Genomic DNA, 19,413 nt, shown 5'->3' with positions numbered 1-19,413 from the left:
AATCAATCTTGAGGTGCAGGCAATTTTCTCCATTACAATTAATATTTGAAAACTATTAGTACATTAAGGATTTAATGTTTGAAAAAAAAATCAAAATTTCAATGACTATTTGTGTAATGGAAAAGGTTTTGCTACATATATTAATATGTGGTAGCAAAAAGAAAGCAACATGTGTCTAAAGGTTATGTGCAATGTACATATTATTAGCTAGACCCCTAGACACTTGTCTTTTTTTTTTTCTTTTTTTCTTTTTCTTTTTTTTTTTTTGCTGCCACATATACCTGTATGCAACAATTGTTGCATGCAAGTATGCAGCAAAACCTTTCCTTTATGTAATAGGCGATGATGCATAATTGTAGGCACAACCACAAAATGAGGCATCTACAATAATATACTTTACAACAACCAATCACCCAAATCATATCTCTTCACTTTTCCATCATTTAAATCAAACATACACAAGTCAAAACTTTTTTTTTCTCCTTTCGCACGCATTTTCATCCCCTTACTATTTTATATCTCACACTTTTCCATTCTCAACCAAACAAAGTCTAAAGTGTTGGCCAATCAATCTTTAAGGGGCAGACAATTTTCTCCATTGCAATTAATGTTTGAAAACTATCAAAATCTCTAGGATTATCTCTCTCTCTCTCTCTCTCTCTCTCTCTCTCTCTCTCTCTCTCTATATATCTATATATATATATATATATATATATTAATAGGCAAAACTTAGAGAATGTCTAATTAAAATTTCAAATTAAAGTCCAATTTTATGCCATGTGCCTCAAATTTTTTATTTTTAGAGAATTTTATTTCCTATTTTTTTTAGATAATTTTATTTCCTAATTTAGAATCAAATGTGAGACTACATCATAAATATTCACCCAAGTGAGTTATTGAGTAAAAAACTAAAATGAGTCTAAAATAAATGAATTTAAAAAAAAAAGCTTCACAATAACAAAAATTAAGAAGTAATAAAAAAAATGAACAGTTTATATTTTATACCTAATAATATTCTTACAAGATTTTTTTTTAAAGTTAAAAAATAATAATAATGACTATCAATAATATTTAATTATATATGTAAGAATAAGACTGTGCATCTTAGGACCCATTTGATAAGAGATTTCTAGTAACATTATTTAAGTGTTGTGAAAATACATGTGGATGAAAAAATGTTATGAAAATACGTATATTGTAGTTTAAACAACAGTACCAAACAGGTCCTTAATGTATATGATTACGATCTTGAGTTTGATTTTAGACTCCATAATTAACGTTTAGCTTAAAATGCACTTTGTCTTCTTTGCTCACTCCACGTTCCTGGAAAAAGATGATAGTGGAATGTTGAATGTAGCGTGCGTAGAATGTAGATTACACGAATCCTAGAACCAATAGATTACATTAAAAAAATTCAACTTGAATGGGATCCAAAAGAAAATACTCCTCTCTCAAGCTCTCTCAAAAATTATATATTTCAACTAGCCACTTTATTAATACATGCACTTCTTCTAAAAAAATATATATATATATATTGTAGCTCTTGTCAACAAGTTTCATCAAACCATTTTTTTCTCTCTTTTAACCTTGAACTAATTATCACAGGTCATATTTAAGATAAGTATATTCATTTTATGTTTTGCTTAATATGCTTTATATACAATTGTTGTTAAAAACTCTATTCTTAATTTGATTTTAAGTGAATTTGCCTACTACTTGTAAAGAATTTTCTTTTTAATTTTTTTTATTAGCCAAAAACAATATATAACACAAAAATTATGTGAAAATCACACAAATAAACCGAATTTTTTTTTTTTACTTAAAGTTATCACCTTAAAACTAAAATTCTATCAAGGCGGTTTGAAATGAGAAAAATTATATATAATAGGGATTTGCTTTCGTATTCAAAATTATTAGAATATATATGCACGTCCTTCAATGCCAAGCCCAAAAAATGAAAATTTTTATTGATAATCCAACAAATCCGAAGAACTTCTTCAAACATAAACACAATTGAATCTGAGAAAAGGACAAGAGATCGCAAAGGTAAAAGAGCAAATGATAATGAGTCTAAAAACAAACCTGAACAAACTATTTGGGAATGCATTCTGTCTCTGAGAAAGTGAGGTTTCCTTGGAGATTTTCCTTAGCCCTTTGCTCACCATGTCCTGTTCAACCCCAAATGTTTATAGATATCTTTGATTTAATATATATATATATATATATATAATTTATATACTTATAATTTAATCTATGTTATAAATATCATATTTATATACATACTCTACTACCATCCCTAAAACATTTGTCTCTCTTACCAGTATTTTTGTATATACTGTATTATTATAGCATATATTTATTATTTTATTTTTATATATCCTTGATCTATGCGGATTTGATTGATAAGTGTGTGTATTTACTTTTATTATATATGTATGTATTTGGCCAGTAGTATGTTTAAAACGTGTCTAACATGTATGGAAAACTACATATATATATATATATATATATATATATATATATATTAAAGTGAACAAGAATATAAAAGGGTGAAGTTTACTATGTCCATTCTTGTTTTGATGTTTTTATATTGATTGTTTTTGTTTGAGATTGTAGATGGGAAAGCTGTAATGTCTAGGGAGATACTTGAAAAGGTGGATAATGAAAATCAGTCAGTCACATATAATGTGATTGGAGGAGTACTCAAGGAGACTTACCAGAGTTTCAAATTCATTGTTCAAGCCATTCCAAAAGATAAGGGGACTTTAATATATGAGAAACTAAATGTAGATGTTCCTGATCCAAATGCAATGCTTCAGTTTGGAATTGATGTGACCGCAGAAATTGATGCATATCTAATCCAGGAGGAGCTGGAAAAAAAGACTATAGCATGATGCATATGAAATAGCATAATATGTTTTAGCAAAAAAACCAGAAGAAGAAGAAGAATAAGCACAATATGTTGTGTTAAATAAAATTTGCGGACCTACTTGTAACCATTGGGCGCTGCCAGGATGAATCTTTTTTTTCTTTTGAAAACCCTCCTTTTGTGTACTATAAAAGTTCGGGAGAATAAAACTTACTCGTATTGTTTCTCATGTGTACTTTCATGTTATCTTTGTATGCACATGATATGGGTATCTTCCTTTATTGCCTCATGCAACTAGTTCTCAGGATTGTACTATTGTATACTTTAAATTAATATTGCTTCCAGTTTATGTATTGAAAACTGTATTGAGTAATATTACATTCACAAACTATTTTATAACATTTTTACAAAAACGATGTTGTAGCCAACTTTTTATTGGTTCTCATTTGAATTAACTATGAACATCACCTTTTTATTTACTAAAGATGATGAAATAGGAGACGGATCTCTCCTTGAAGCATGACGGTACGGTATTGACATATGGATGGTCGATGGGTCAATGTTACAAGGACACGTAGTGGACGGTTGTAACATTGGGCCTCCATTTGTATTGATTAGGCTTTAAGGATTCCTAACCGAAATCAACTTGCATCTCGCGATAAATCTAATATGGTTTTGCTTGATCTCCACGCAAACTTGAATAAGGAGAGTTCTTGCGTCACACGTTAAACCATAATCAAAAGACTCCTATAAGGAAAAGAACTCTATAAGGTATGCGGAATCGAAGAGGTGTTATCCTAAAAGGAAAGGGTTTCCTGGCCAAGGCATGGATGATAACCCTACACTAATATAAATACCCCAAAACCCTCATAAATCAAGGTACGCATAATTGACTCAACTCTAACACTTTAGGGTTGTGAAAAGTTCTAACTTGACCTTTGGAGGGTTTTTGGCTAGCACCATACTGGTGCTCTCTGATAGGTCTGTCTTCATCTTTTGTAGGTGCTGTTTCGATTTGAGAGTGCGTATAGCTTACTGGTGATTTTTTTGGCATCATCAGTTGGCGCCATTTGTAGGAAGGATTATCAGCATCGAAGGGTAATCAACCTTTGCTCTATCCTTGAGACAAAAAGCTGCATGGTACTCACTCGATCGATGGCAACAACCAACAATCAAAGCGACGAACCGCACGCCATAGCTTTAGAGAGGCAAGTCCAAACGCTTGTGGCGGCGTTTGAGCGCCTAACCAAGCAGAATCATGATCTAGAAGAGCAACTGTGGCAAAGGAATGCACACCCAAGCGGACTAGAGGAAGACCAGGAAGGTGAAAGCGCAGAAGGGAGGAACTTGGAAGGGCCTGAAGGTAGCAACGCTCCGAGTAGACCGGAACGGCAGGACACTATCCGGCCATCCATCTCAGACACCCTACCACATCACATAGCAGTTGAGATGCAGGAGATGAGGGAAAGGATGGATGTGATGATGAACGCCCTAAGAAGTCGAATCTCCAGCGACCTAGATGACTTAGTCCATAGAACTGATTCGCCTTACATAGCGCTCGTAAGTTCATGCCCCCTTCCCCCAAAATTTCGCATGCCTCAGGTGGAAAATTATGACAGATCCAAGGACCCATTGGATCACTTGGAGTCTTTCAAGACCCTAATGCATCTTCAGGATGTACCGGATGAAATCATGTGTAAGGCTTTTCCCACCACATTGAAAGGACCTGCGAGGGACTGGTACAGTAGGCTGACGCCTAATTCCATCAGCACTTTTAAGGAATTAGGCGCACAGTTCGTATCACACTTTATCGGAAGTCATCGGCATAAGAAGCCTATCGTGTGTCTGATGAACATTAGACAACGAGAAGACGAGACTCTAAGATCATACATAGCTCTCTTTAACAAGGAAGCCCTCTCGATAAACGAGGTGGATGACAAGATCCTTGTAGCAGCGTTCACAAACGGGCTATGGAAGGGTAAGTTCCTATTTTCTCTGTATAAGAATGACCCAAAGACTATGTCCGAAGTGTTTTACAGGGCAACGAAGTACATGAAAGCTGAGGATGCCTTGTTGGCCCGAGAGGAAAAGCCTAGAAAAAGGGAAAGGCAGGAAGATACATGACCGGATAAGGGATGGAAGATGGCTAAAACTGAAGAGCGATGGGAAGATCGACGACCTAAATCGCCCGCGGGAAGATTCACAAACTTCACCCCTCTCACAGCCCCAATCCACCAAGTGTTAATGCAGATCAAAGATGAAGGAACCCTGACATTTCCTAGCAAGCTGAAGGGAGATCTGAACAAGAGGCCAAAAGATAGATACTGTAGTTTTCATGGCGATCATGGCCACGATACAACGGATTATTATGACTTAAAACAGCAAATTGAAGCCCTCATTAGACAAGGAAGGTTGCAGAGGTTTGTGAGGAAGGAGAGAACGGATCAACTCCAGGAACAAAATCCCCGACGGGAGAACAAGCATCCCAAACCACTTGTAAGAGACATATGAATGGTTATAGGGGGCATTACTTCTGCAGGGTCGTCCAAAAAGGCCAGAAAAATCTATTTACGGATGGTTCAAAGTGTCCAGTTTATAGGTTCCTCGTAGAAAATGACGCGACGTGATAACCCCAGCATCGGGTTTTTGGAAGAAGATGCGCGACGCCTTCACCACCCACATGACGACGCGCTCGTCGTCAGCATACAGGCAAGGGACTACAACATGCATCGAGTTTTGGTGGACAATGGAAGCTCAGCAGATATCCTCTACTACCCCGATTTTCAGCAAATGGGGATTGGTAGAGAACAACTGGTCCCAACGAATGCACCCTTTGTTAGCTTCGGAGGGACAAGGGTCTACCCTTTGGGCATCCTCACGTTGTCTGTGACGGTCGGGGATTACCCACAGCAAGAAACCAAGGATGTAGCTTTTCTTGTGGTCGACTGCTCTTCTGCTTATAACGCCATCCTCGGACGGCCCACTCTCAATGCATGGAAGGCTGTTATCTCAACCTACCATCTAATGGTCAAATTCCCCCCCCCCCCCCGAATACGGAGTTGGAGAGCTGCGTGGAAATCAGGTGGCCGCACGGGAATGCTATATCGCAATGATGGAAATGGATGACCACCTACAAGCAATGAGCATCGAGGAACAGCGAACGGTGGCAGAACTGGTGGAAGAGTTAGAAGAAGTACATTTGGATGATTCTAGGCCCGAACGAACCACAAGAATCGGCACCTTGGCCAGCCAAACAGTCCGACATGCACTCACATTATTCCTCAAGGAAAACCAAGATGTTTTTGCATGGAGTCACGAGGACATGCCGGGGATAAACCCGTCGGTCATAGTTCATAGGTTGAACGTGTCACCCTCTTTCTCCCTTGTCCGACAGAAGAAACGAGTGTTTGCCCTTAAGCGAGATCGAGCCATAGCAGAAGAAGTACGGAATCTACAAGAAGCGGACTTCATACGCGAGGTGTACTACCCTGATTGGTTGGCAAATGTAGTAATAATTAAGAAGGCCAATGGGAAGTGGAGAATGTGTGTTGACTTCACAGATCTGAACAAGGCCTGCCCTAAGGATAGTTACCCACTCCCACGTATTGACACCCTGGTAGACTCCACCGCAAGACATGAACTCTTGAGCTTCATGGAGGCCTTCTCTGGCTACAACCAAATTAAATTAGATAAGGTTGATTAGGAGAAAACCTCGTTCGTAATGAGTCAGGGGCTTTTCTGCTATAAAGTAATGTCTTTCGGGCTTAAAAACGCAAGAGCCACATATCAGAGATTGATGAACAAGATGTTCATGCACCAAATTGGCAGAAACGTGCAAGTTTACGTAGATGATATGTTGGTAAAAAGCGTGCGGGAGTCCGATCACCTGAGCAAATGCGCGTTCGGAGTAACCGTAGGAAAATTTTTGGGATTTATGGTATCCCAGAGGGGCATTGAAGTCAACCCAGATAAGGTAAAGGCGATCATGGAACTATCTCCTCCAAGGACAGTAAAGGAAGTACAAAGCTTGACCGGCAAGATCGCAGCCCTGAACAGATTCGTATCAAGAGCAACGGACAAATGCCTCCCACTCTTCCGCATATTGAAGAGATCATTTGAATGGAAAAACGAGTGCCAAAAGGCATTTGAGGAGTTAAAGGTGTATCTCTTCGCTCCGCCATTGCTCAGCCCATCTATGCCGGGGGAAGAATTATTCCTATACCTTGCCATCTCCTCAGCAGCGATCAATGTAGCTCTCATTAGAGAAGAAGGTAAGGTACAAAGGCCCGTCTACTTTATAAGCCGGGCACTGAGAGGGGCAAAAGAGAGGTACCCTCAAATGGAAAAACTCGCATTTGCTCTAGTAACCGCAACTCTGAAACTCAAACCATACTTTCAAGCACATACCATAAAAGTCCTGATAGATAAACCTTTACGAAGAGCAATGAGTAGTCTCGAAGCTGCCGGGCGAATGGCGCTATGGGTGATCGAGCTGAGTGAATTTGATATTCGATATCAGCCACGGGCAGCCGTGAAAGGACAAATGTTGGCAGACTTCATCACCGAATTCACTATCATAAAAGATCAAGGGGCAGAAGAGACGCCCATATGGAGAGTCCATACAAATGGATCTGCCAATAAGAATGCTGGAGGTGTTGGAGTTGTACTCCACACCCCAGAGGGAGATAGGATCGAATGCATGATCCGTCTGGGACTTCTCTACTACCAACAACGAAGCGGAATACGAGGCCTTGATAGCAGGACTAGACTTTGCAATAGCGGCAGAAGCTAAAAGTGTGGTCGTATACTCCGATTCTCAAATCGTGACCAGCTAGGTTAATGGGAGCTATGACTACAAGAATGAAAGGATGAAAAGGTATCCTGAGAAAGTGAAGGGTCGAACGAATAACCTCCAAATCAAGATGATTCAAATCCCAAGGGAGGAAAACCAAGAAGCCGACCGGCTCGCAAAGGCAACTTCGGCCGAACCTATGATCATCCCTAAACAGGTCTTATCCTTCGTCCAGCTCTCATCATTATTAGATGACCTTAGCATGCAGGAGGTAAGCAATGAGTGTTGTTGGACGGCTCCAATAGTGGCGTATCTCAAGGAAGGCAAGTTGCCCGATAACAAAAAGGACGTAAGGAAGTTGAAGGTTAAGGCTGCCCGGTTCGTTTTGATCAAAGACGTCCAGTACAAAAGAGGATTCTCCCGACCATACCTTAGATGCCTCGACTGCGAAGAAGCGAACTACGTGATGAGGGAAGTCCATGAAAGAGTTTGTGGAAACCATTCTGGATCAAGGTCTTTAGTGCACAAGCTACTCCGAGCAGGATACTACTGGCCAACAATGCAAAAGGACGCCCACACATATGTTAGAGCTTGCGACAAGTGCCAACGATTTGGCAATTTCATAAGGCAACTAACGGAAGAACTTACCCCTATGACGGCCCTATGGCCATTTGCACAATAGGGATTAGACATCATGGGTCCATTCCCGACAATGGTGAGGCAGCTAAAGTTCTTAGTGGTTGGTATTGACTACTTCACCAAATGGGTGGAAGCAGAGGCTCTGGCCACTATCACGGAGAAGAATATCCGTAGTTTTGTATGGAGAAGTATTATTTGCAGGTATAGAATTTCGAGGGTGCTCGTTTCGGACAACGGAAAACAATTCGACAACGACACATTCAGAGACTTTTGTTCCCAGCTTGGGATCAAGAATCACTACTCGTCACCCGCTCACCCTCAGGGCAACGGACAGGTTGAAGTCACGAACGGGTCCTTGCTTAAGATTATCAAGACCCGGCTCGAGGGGGCAAAGGGCATATGGCCGGACAAATTACCGAGTATTTTATGGGCGTACAGGACAATGGCGAGAACACCGACAGGGGAAACACCGTTTCAATTAGCATATGGTAGTGAGGCTCTCATACCGGCAGAGGTAGGATTAATAAGCTACCGTGTGGAGAACTACGACAAGAGCAAGAATGACGAAGCTTTACATTTACAGCTCGACCTTGTGGACGAAGTCAGGGCTGCAGCTGCACAGAGATTAGCGCGATACCAAGACCTGATGGCAAAGCATTACAACTCCAAGGTTAGGCACAGGGATTTCCAGGTGGGAGATCCGATCTTAAGAAAAGTACTTGGCGCTACAAAGGATGCCTCCCAAGGGAAACTGGGTCCTAACTGGGAAGGACCATACAGGATCATTTCATGGCATAGGAAAGGAACGTACAACTTAGAGACACTGGACGGAAGAAAGCTGAGTCATCCATGGAACACGGAGCACCTAAAAAAATACTACCACCAGTAGACAAAGGGCAAAGACAACAGCAACATTTACCTCCTCATTTCCAGTTTATTTTTAGATAGTCATAATTTTTACTTCCTAAAGCCAAAGTTTTTTTTATTATTTTCTATAAACAATATAGTCTACCAGTCCGTTATAATAAGAGGAGTTTTATTCAAAACGTATGGAATATGTTTTGCTCAAAATCTACAAAGTCCACATAGTGGACGGATCATCCAAAATGGATGAAAATGTATTAAGTCCACTAAGTGGACAGATCATCCAAAAAGATGAAAATGTGTCAAGTCCACTAAATGGACGGATCATCCAAAAAGGGTGAAAGATTATCAAGTCCACATAGTGGACAAATCATCCAAGAAGGATGAAATTGTGTTAAGTTCACATAGTGGACGGATCATCCAACAAGGATGAAAATGTGTTAAGTTCACATAGTGGACGGATTATCCAAGAAGGATGAAAACCTACCAAATCCACAAAGTGGACGGATCATCCAAGAAGGATGAAAATCTAATAAATCCACACAGTGGACAGACCATCCAAGAAGGATGAAAGTTTAACAAGTCACACAGTGGACAGATCATCCAAGAAGGATGAAAATTTATTAAGTCCACACAGTGAACGGAAAAACCAAGAAGGATGAAAGTCTACAACGTCCATGATGTGGACGGATCATCCCAGAAAGGATAAAAATTGATCAAGTCCATGATTTGGACGGGTCATCCCAAGAGGGATGAAAATCTACCAAGACCACACAGTGGACGGGTCATCCTATCCAGAACACAATGTACAGGTCCACAAAATGGACGGATCATCCTCTCAAGGATGAAATGTATGAGTCAAAATTGTGAGATGGACGAACCTCACAAGTAAACAATGACTTTATCGTACATACAAGTCCACATTTGGACAGACACCTGCGACATGATTAGATTACCTATTGTATGAGCCATAAATTAAAAAATGCACGTCGAATAAAAACAAGCAAGTAAGCTAGTTAAACCCTACAAGAGGAATTATGTCCACAAACAAAATATGACAATTAAAAGTAGTCCTTAACATTTAAAAATTAAAAAAAAAAAATTAAAAAAAAAAAAAAAAACTACTACTACTAATGCTGGTGGGGAGTGCTTTCAAGCTTATGTTCGCCGTTTGTTTAATCTTGAGCAGGAGTCGGGCCTTCATCCACAAGAGGAGCATTAACAGCAAACAAGTCTTATGTACTCTCTGAATGGACGGAGTGGGCTAATGTTTGCCCTTGGACGTCTATGGAGACATGGGACACGTCTAGATCTGGATACTAGGCCTTAACTTGACAGAAGGCATCATCAAATCCTTCAGCAAAGGAGCTCACAAGTTCTGCTAAAAGAAGGTCAAAGTCACGATACTCCCAGATCGCCTCCTTTTTGGCTTCACGAAGCTGACTCCTGGCGTCCGTCACCTCGTTTTCTTTATCCTTCAAGATTTGTGTCAGCTGCTTCGTCTGCTTCTCTAGCTCTCCTCTGACTTGCTCAGAACAGGTAAGCTTTCTCTCCATATTGATCTTCTAGGCCTTCAGATCATGAAGCTTGTCCTCCATCAACTTATTTTTCTTCCTGAGACGGTCCAAGGTTGTCTCATGATTCAGACAACAACCCATCAGCCCCTTCATCATCAACATGGCTTGAAAGCAAAGTCAAAATGAATACAATAAAATGACGAATAAGGAAGGACGGGTTCAAGGCTATGGACGGGTTTAAAATACCTGAGCAATGGTAAAAAGGCCTGTCTCTCCCATCACCTCTGTAGCATGGTTACCAAGGTCCTCGTAGTCGTCGACAATCATGATAGACGAGAGTTTTTCTAAGACATACTCGGAATCTTCTCACAAGAGGACGGGTGGTTTCTCACCAGCAGGAGCTGGACCTTTCATCAAACCTTTACCCTATCCATGCCCCATGGGAGTGACCGTTCTTTTGGTCTCGGCTTCCAGCACTACGACGGGCTTAGGGGTTGTTTTCTGTTTCTTTTGCTGACGGTCCATTTTCTCCGGTTGCTTTCGTTTGGACAAAACGGATGAACCCGTCCCCTTAATATGTTGACTGGCTTCCTATTTCTTAGCTGCTTGCTACTTGCTGCTTGCTGCTTGATGAAGGCTCTTCTTTTGGCAGCGTCCATTTCTGCAAAAAAAAAGACGAATGTGCAGCATTAGAAAAGTATGAGTAAAAGAAACTAAAAGTGTTTAATGATGGGCTTACGTTTGCGAACTCTATTATCGTAACGACGGGTGGCTGAAATTGGTTTGGGACCTTCATAATACCAGTGGAGTGTGTCGAAGGTGACTAATTTTTCCCACATCCACTCTTCAAGCTTGGTCTTATTAAAAATCCTCTCCAAAAAGCTCCACTGCTCCAATGAAACTTGCAGACAGTCTCGAGCTGCAAAAGACGACGTTTAGACTAACTTACAAAATATAAAAGCAAGGTTTAAGTATACACGGGAATACTAAACTAAGTGCATAACCGACGGAGGCATTATGCCCCATGTTGTGTCGACGGGCATATATTTGTTATCCCCTGGATGACACAGCCACTCGTCCCCTTCTATGAAAAAATACCTACTCTTCTAGTCCCTATTAGAGTCGGGTGTATCATGCATGAGCCTCAACAACGGGCTCCTAGCCACGAAACTATACATGCCCTTTGACTTTGTGATCTTAGTAGAACGGTAACAATGAAAAAATTCTTCCACCGTTAGCCTTCGTGCACCGTCTGACATGGCCCCGTACAAGACCTCCACGCCTATGAAAACCCTCCAGGTGTTTGGGGAGATTTATGTGACGGATAAACCAAGATACTGAAGGAGTCGACAGTGGAGAGAGCTCAAAGGAAATCTGAGCCCTACCTTTAGCATTTGCTCATAAACCCCAACACCTTCAACACCCTTATAGTAACATATCTCAGATTTATAGGGGAGACGAAGACGGATGTTGTCAGAAATTTGGTACTTGGCCCTAATAGTTTTGAAATGAGATTCTTTGACCGTGGACCTAAAATCATTGACCGTCCACAAGCGTAGCATTCGAACTCCCTAAGGCCGTCAAGACCAATTACAAATTGGACGGGGGGATCGATGTCGTCTAGGCCATCACTTGAAGCCTCCTCTGAACTATCTGACTCCAAACCTTCGTCATCTAAGGAAGGAGAAGTAGCGGACGGATTCCTTTCTTCACTTGAAGTGTCAAGGTCTTTTTGACTTGACAGGAATCCTTCATCGTAGCCCACCTCGTCGCGGGCAAACGAATGATTACTCGACGCACTAGACATTACCTACATATGACGGTAAAACCTAAAACATTGACGGATCTACAGAAAGTGCATCGATTCAAAAAAGATAAAGTTCAGTGAAGGGAGTGCATACCGGATTAAAATCAAGTAGTATGAGACAACGGAGAGATTAACAGGACGGTACAAGTGCTCAAAGTAAACGACGATGGCGCTCTGATTGCAAAATTTCTATAAGAATGTGAGAATGAAGAAAGAGAAGGCAAGTTTTTATAGAGCAAAGGGCACAAAATACGAAGGGATGCCTCGCTTAGGGTGAATAGCTAATAGATGAAAGCCGTGTGTCCCTTGTCATAAATAATCTTAGCCAGCCTGTCTTGATAGGTTACCATGAAAAAGAAAGACTGCCACTCCATGGGTCCGTCTAGTTTGTAGTGACGGACTCAAGGAGTGAGGGGGCAACTGAAGATGATGAAATAGGAGACGGATCTCTCCTTGAAGCATAACGGTACGGTATTGACATGTGGATGGTCGACGAGTCAATGTTACAAGGACACGTAGTGGACGGTTGTAACATTGGGCCTCCATTTGTATTGATTAGGCTTTAAGGATTTCTAATCGAAATCAACTTGCATCTCGCAATAAGTCTGATATGGCTTTGCTTGATCTCCAAACAAACGTGAATAAGGAGAGTTCTTGCGTCACACGTTAAACCATAATCAAAAGACTCCTATAAGGAAAAGAACTCTATAAGGTATGCGGAATCGAAGATGTGTTATCCTAAAAGGAAAGGGTTTCATGGCCAAGGCATGGATGATAACCCTACACTAATATAAATACCCCAAAACCCTCATAAATCAAGGTACGCATAATTGACTAAACTCTGGCACTTTAGGGTTGTGAAAAGTTCTAACTTGACATTCGGAGGGTTTTTGGCTGGCACCACACCGATGCTCTCTGATAGGTCTCTCTTCTTCTTTTGTAGGTGCTATTTCGATTTTAGAGAGCGTGTAACTTACTGGTGATTTTTTCGATATCATCATTTACCAAAAACCGTTCACCACATCATAAATTTTTGTAAAAAAGTTTATATCTCTAACATTCTTCTTATATATTAGAATAGTTAATATGTGCAATAAATAGGAATGCATTGGGGCTTACAATTCACTTTGTGATTCATTCCTTTCTATCTAGTGTTCTTAACACAGACGTCCAAATGCCACCTTAGGCTAAGGATAATGTAGGGACAATATGCAAAATAATCAATGGTAACATGGAAAGCAGCCATGCTTTTTGGAAATACATCTCAAATGGTCCAATATCGAAATAAGCTTTTTGGTGGTCTGTGATTTGAAAATGCTCAATTTGAAAATCTCGTGATTTGAAAATCTTAACAAGAAGCATCCAAAATTGAAAAGTTTCCCATTTTGAAATTGCAAACTTGCTTTTGGGGGAAAAAGCAATGAAAGCATCCTTATTTGAAATCGCAAATATGTTTTTTATTGGCAAAATCAGTGAACCAAAAATGGGCCCTACTTTTATAAAGAAAATTCTAAAGAAGATTGAAAACTTAATTGATATTGACACGAGGTCTAGAAGAGGTTAGGAATGGTCATAAACTCTACGCGGGGTAGGCCTCGAGAAGAAATGAAGGGCGGAGTTGAATTTGAGAGACTAATCAAAATTCAAAATCATTTCCAACCTCATGAGAATCCCCAATATGAAATATCCAACATCCTATTTCTGTCTGTGCTCCGTAGAAGTTGGGTTTTCCAACCCTCAATAAAAGTCACGACTAAAAGTCATTTCCAACCCTCGCCAAGATGGACAGCTGATACCATTACTATCAATTATATTACAACTAGCAGTTGTCCGGTGCGATGATATTGTAATATAATATATGAATATATGAGTAATCATAATTAATTAGACCCTAAAAATGCCACTATGTGTTTACTGATTTTTTTTTTTTATCAAGTGTACATGTATATTTGATTCTTACATTTGATGTTTTTAATATAAAAATTCTTATTATTTCTTTTTTTTTAGAAATATTTCTTTTTTTAATATAAAGAAAACATGTGAACTTTTGAAGGCTGAATATCTAAGATTTAAGGTTTTTAATTTGTAAAACTAAATATACATGTCAAGAGATTAAAAATATAACTGCAATTAAGCAGATAAATATAATATTATACTATTTCAAATTTTAAGTTTAATTTTATATACATCTGAGTACCTTAATCACTTATAAAGATTAAGCACTTCCCAAAAATATAAATAAACACAAATAGCACATATAAAAACTCTATCTTCCCTAAACGTACCTTTAAGAAACTTCAAATGTTGCTGAAGCACTATATCAAGTTTTGAGGTTTAAATCATTTGCACCTAAACAATTTCATACTTTTCTGTCTCTCTCTCTCTCTCTCTCTCTCTCTCTCTCTCTCTCTCTACTTTTCTTTTGGCCCTTCAATATTTTGTGAAACTGAAATATATAAAATAATAGGTGTCATAACATGAAAAACTAACATTGAATACAAAAAATCTTTCATTTTTGAAATTGATGTAATTAAAAGTTGAAGTGTTCAAAAAGTTGGAAAAAGTGGTGGAGCCAAATCTCTTAATCTTCTCCGCTTATAGCTTAAATTGGCCATTGATAAGAAGATGGGGTGAGATGAAAGGCTAAATGAAATACTACTCATACAAAGCAATACATGGTAGAATCTCATGCTAGTCCGCATGAGGTTTATATATAAATATATATATATATATATATATATATATATATATTTCTACTGACAGAAGCAAAAAAGAAAAAAAAAAAAAAAAAGGAAAAAGAAAAGAAAGTATTGATAAGAGATAAGTGGAAACGAAGAATAAGAATAAAAATCCTAGCCCTCCAAACATAAATTCATAACAAAAATAAGAATAACTTTATATTTGCAATATTTTTACAATGAATTCATAACAAATCCTAACCCTCCAAACAAATATAATCCTTAACCCCTTAAACAAATAAACAAACAAAAAAGAGCTTAAATAATATCAATAAAAATTAGCTTAAATAACAACAAAACTAACCCAAACAAAAACAAGACTAGACAACCAAACAATAAGTGAACAAAACAAAAAGATAAAAATCTTTAATCATTCAAATTTGTAGCTCGTTCACCCATCAATAAAACCAATATATAATTTTATTTCCTTGGTGCTGACAGTAGTCATGCTTTCTTTGGTTTTGCAATCAAAACAACTTTTCTCTCTTTAGCGGCTCAACTCTCATTTGTAGCAAATTATTTATATAAATATATATATATATATATATATATATATTAAATTTTCTCTTCTCTATTATCATTTTAGAATCTCTTACTTTATTACTCTCTTCTCAGCATTCTTAGTTCTCACCTCATTTATTATAAATCCCTTTTCTCTTTATCTCTTTGTTAGTATAAAGAAATTGTAACTTGTTTTCTTTTTTGGCGACGTTGATATATATAAGTTATCTCTTTATGAGATTTTGTATAACTTGAATTTCTTAGTAACCACCTTAAAAAAAATTCTAGAATCGCCCTTAGTTATCTTTGTTGTTATTTGGACTAAGTTTTATTGTTGTTATTTAAATCTTTTTTTATTTATTTAAGGGGTTAAGGATTATGTTTGAGGGAATTATTTTTAGAGTAATATTATATCTACAATATTTTCACTATAAATCTTTTGTGACGAATTGTTATTAGTGGGTTAAAAGTGGTGTCATTAATATTAATTACAAATTAGAATTAGCAATTGCTTACTAGTTACTACATAGGATTTCTTGTGAAAATGTTATGAATGTAGCATAACTCTTATTTTTATTAAACTCAAATTCTTGTGATTCTCAAGTTAAGGTATTTAATATTTTATTAAAATCGTTAAAATAGATTAGATTACTTTAATTGCTTTGGTATATAATGTTTTTCTAAGTGTGTGTATATATATATATATATATATATATATATGCACTTTTTTTTTTTTGCAAGTTAGGACCACCTAAAATATAAGAGAGCCGCTCTTGGCTTCATCCATTCCAATTTGTTAAAAATATATTAGACATATTAGCTCAATGTAATAAGCTTAAGCTCACTCCTACTTATACTAGTAATTTAGGGTTTAGTCGTCTATATATACTCATGTTATAGTTCATTGTAAAACAAGTTATTGTACTATACTTTTATACAATAAAGATGTAGTCTTTAAGGGTTTCTTTCGTGGATGTAGACTAATAAAGTTGAACCACGTAATCCTCGTGTTCTCGGTGTTCCTATTTTATATTTTCCCTTTTGCATTCACTCTAACATATATAACATAATATATCACATCGCATTGCTAATATATTTAGCATAATTAAATAGAATGAGAACCCAAGTCAAGAAACTCAACACCATGGTACATTAGAGAGGCAGTGCAAGTCTACAACTATGACTTTCAGCAAAATAAATAAATTTTACAACTTTGACTAATACAAATCTCTTGTACCATAACAGTTGAGAGGCATAGCAAGTCTACAACAATGACTTTTCAGCACAAAAAAAAAAAAAAAGAAGTGTCTACAACTATGACTTGTCAAGTAATGAGTCACAAAAATCAGCCCATGATTTTTTCTTACCGTTATAAAATACTACCAAGTTGTGGGTGGAAAGTTCTCCATTCCCTCAAGTTTGAGGCAATCATGGAAATTACTGCCCATCTACTTGCAATTGCAGGGTTTTTTCTATTGGCTCTATTGTACAATCAATGGAGGGTGAGAATTTGAAGTCACAAAATTAAGGGTACGTTGGCTCCAGAGCCATCAGGTGCCTTGCCAATCATAGGTCACCTTCATAAACTATGCGACCAAAATTCAAAATCATTTCCAACCTCGTGAGAATCCCCAATATGAAGCTGGGTTTTCTATAAGAAGCCGGAAGGCTGATGTACTTATCTGGATGGAGACGTCCCCTCAATAAAAGTCATGACTATGTCATTTCCAACCCTTGCCAAGATGGACCGCTAATACCATTACTATCAATTATATTACGACTAGCGGTTGTCCGCTGCGATGCGCGTACTCATTATTAATTAAGATTGTAATATAATATATGTATATATAAGTAATCATAATTAATTAGACCCTAAAAATGCCACTAAATGCTTATTGATTTTTTTTTTTTTTACCAAGTGTACATGTATATTTGATTCTTACATTTGATGTTTTCAATAAAAAAATTCTTATTATTTCTTTTTCTTTTTTTAGAAATATTTTTTTAAAGAAATACGTGAATTTTTGGAGGTCAAGGGGGTGTTTGGTTTGTGTTTTCAAACAACTATTTTCAGTTTTTAAACAACATTACACGTATTTTCACACACTTTTTCACCTACACATATTTCCACAAATATTTTCAAACAATAATTTTCAATTTTTAAACACATATACCAAATGGACCCTAACATCTAAGATTTTATTTTTTTAATTTTTAATTTACAAAACTAAATATACATGTCAACAGATTAAAAATATAACAAGAATTAAGTAGAGAAATATAAAATTATACTATTTTCATATTTTAAGTTTGATTTTACACACATGTGAGTACCTCAATCACTTATAAAAAATTACTTTCCAAAAATATAAATAAACACAAATAACACATATAAAAACTGTCTTCTCTAAACATACCTTTTAGAAACCTCAAAATAATAGGTGTCATAACATGAAAAACTAACATTGAATAAAAAAAAATCTTTCATTTTTGAAATTGATGTAATTAAAAGTGGAAGTGTTCAAAAAGTTGGAAAAAGTGGTGGAGCCAAATTTCTTAATCTTCTCCATTTATAGCTTAAATTGGTCATTGATAAGAAGATGGGGTGAGGTGAAAAGCTAAATGGAATACTACTCATACAAAGCGCCAAATGGTAGTATCTCATGCTCGTCCGCATGAGGTTTCTGCTTTTATTTATATATATATATATATATAAATTTCTTTCTACCGACAGAAGAAAAAAAGAAAACAGAAAAGGGAAAAAGAAAAAAGAAAAAAAATATTGATAATAGATAAGAGGAAATGGAGAATGATGAGATAAGAGTAACAAAAATAAGAATAATATTTTATTAACAATATTTTCACAATAATTTCATAACAAATCCTAGCCCTCCAAACATATATAATCGTTAACCACTTAAACAAACAAACAAACAAACAAAAAAGAGCTTAAATAACGTCAATGAAAATTAGCTCAAATAACAACAAAAGTAACCAAAACAAAAAACAAGACTAGAAAACCAAAAAATAACAAGTGAACAAATTATTCAACAATAAAGCCTATTCAAAAACAAAAATATAAAATTTTTTAATCATTCAAACTTGTAACTCGTTCACCCATTCAATAAAAATAATCTATAATTTTATTTCCTTGGTGGTGAGTTTGGTGACAGTAATCATGCTTTCTTTGGTTTTGCAATCGAAACAATTTTGCTCTCCTTAGCGACTTAACTCTCATTTGTAGCAAATATCATATATATGTATCTCTCTCTCTCTCTCTCTCTCAATTTTCTCTTCTCTATTATCATTTCAGAATCTCTCACTTTTTTACTCTCTTCTCGGCATTCTTAGTTCTCACTTTATCTGTTATAAGTTCTTTTTTTCTTTGTCCCTTTGTTAGTATAAAGAAATTGTAACATTTTTTTTTCCTGTGATGTTGATATATTTATATATATATAAGTTATCTCTTTATGAGATTTTGTATAATTTAAATTTCTTAGTGACCACCTTGAGAAAAAAATTATAGAGTCGCCCCTAGTTATTTTTGTTGTTATTTGGACTAATTTTTATTGTTGTTATATGTGTCCATTTGAAACAGCTTATTTAGCTGAAATTGTAAACCTTTTGCTGTAAGTGTAGAAAAAATGTTAAAAAATAAGTTGAATAGTGTAGTAGGACCCATATAT

The 19,413-nt window shown here is 36.9% G+C and overlaps 1 protein-coding gene across 1 annotated transcript in view; it reads left to right on the top strand.

Moving 5' to 3' along the window:
* LOC142619141 (MLP-like protein 43) overlaps positions 1 to 3,158 on the top strand; it is a 31,905-nt gene extending 28,747 nt beyond the window's left edge. The window contains exon 2 of the mRNA XM_075792217.1: positions 2,617 to 3,158. Within this exon, the coding sequence (XP_075648332.1) occupies positions 2,617 to 2,894 (278 nt within the window). The 3' untranslated portion in view covers positions 2,895 to 3,158. The remainder of the gene's footprint in view (positions 1 to 2,616) is intronic.
* Positions 3,159 to 19,413: the final 16,255 nt, after the last annotated feature.

This window comes from Castanea sativa, chromosome 12, assembly GCF_040712315.1.
Source record: "Castanea sativa cultivar Marrone di Chiusa Pesio chromosome 12, ASM4071231v1".
In the NCBI taxonomy this organism is placed as follows: Eukaryota; Viridiplantae; Streptophyta; class Magnoliopsida; order Fagales; family Fagaceae; genus Castanea; species Castanea sativa.
Note: the sequence above shows the minus strand (reverse complement) of the source record. Positions and strands in the feature narration are given on the sequence as shown.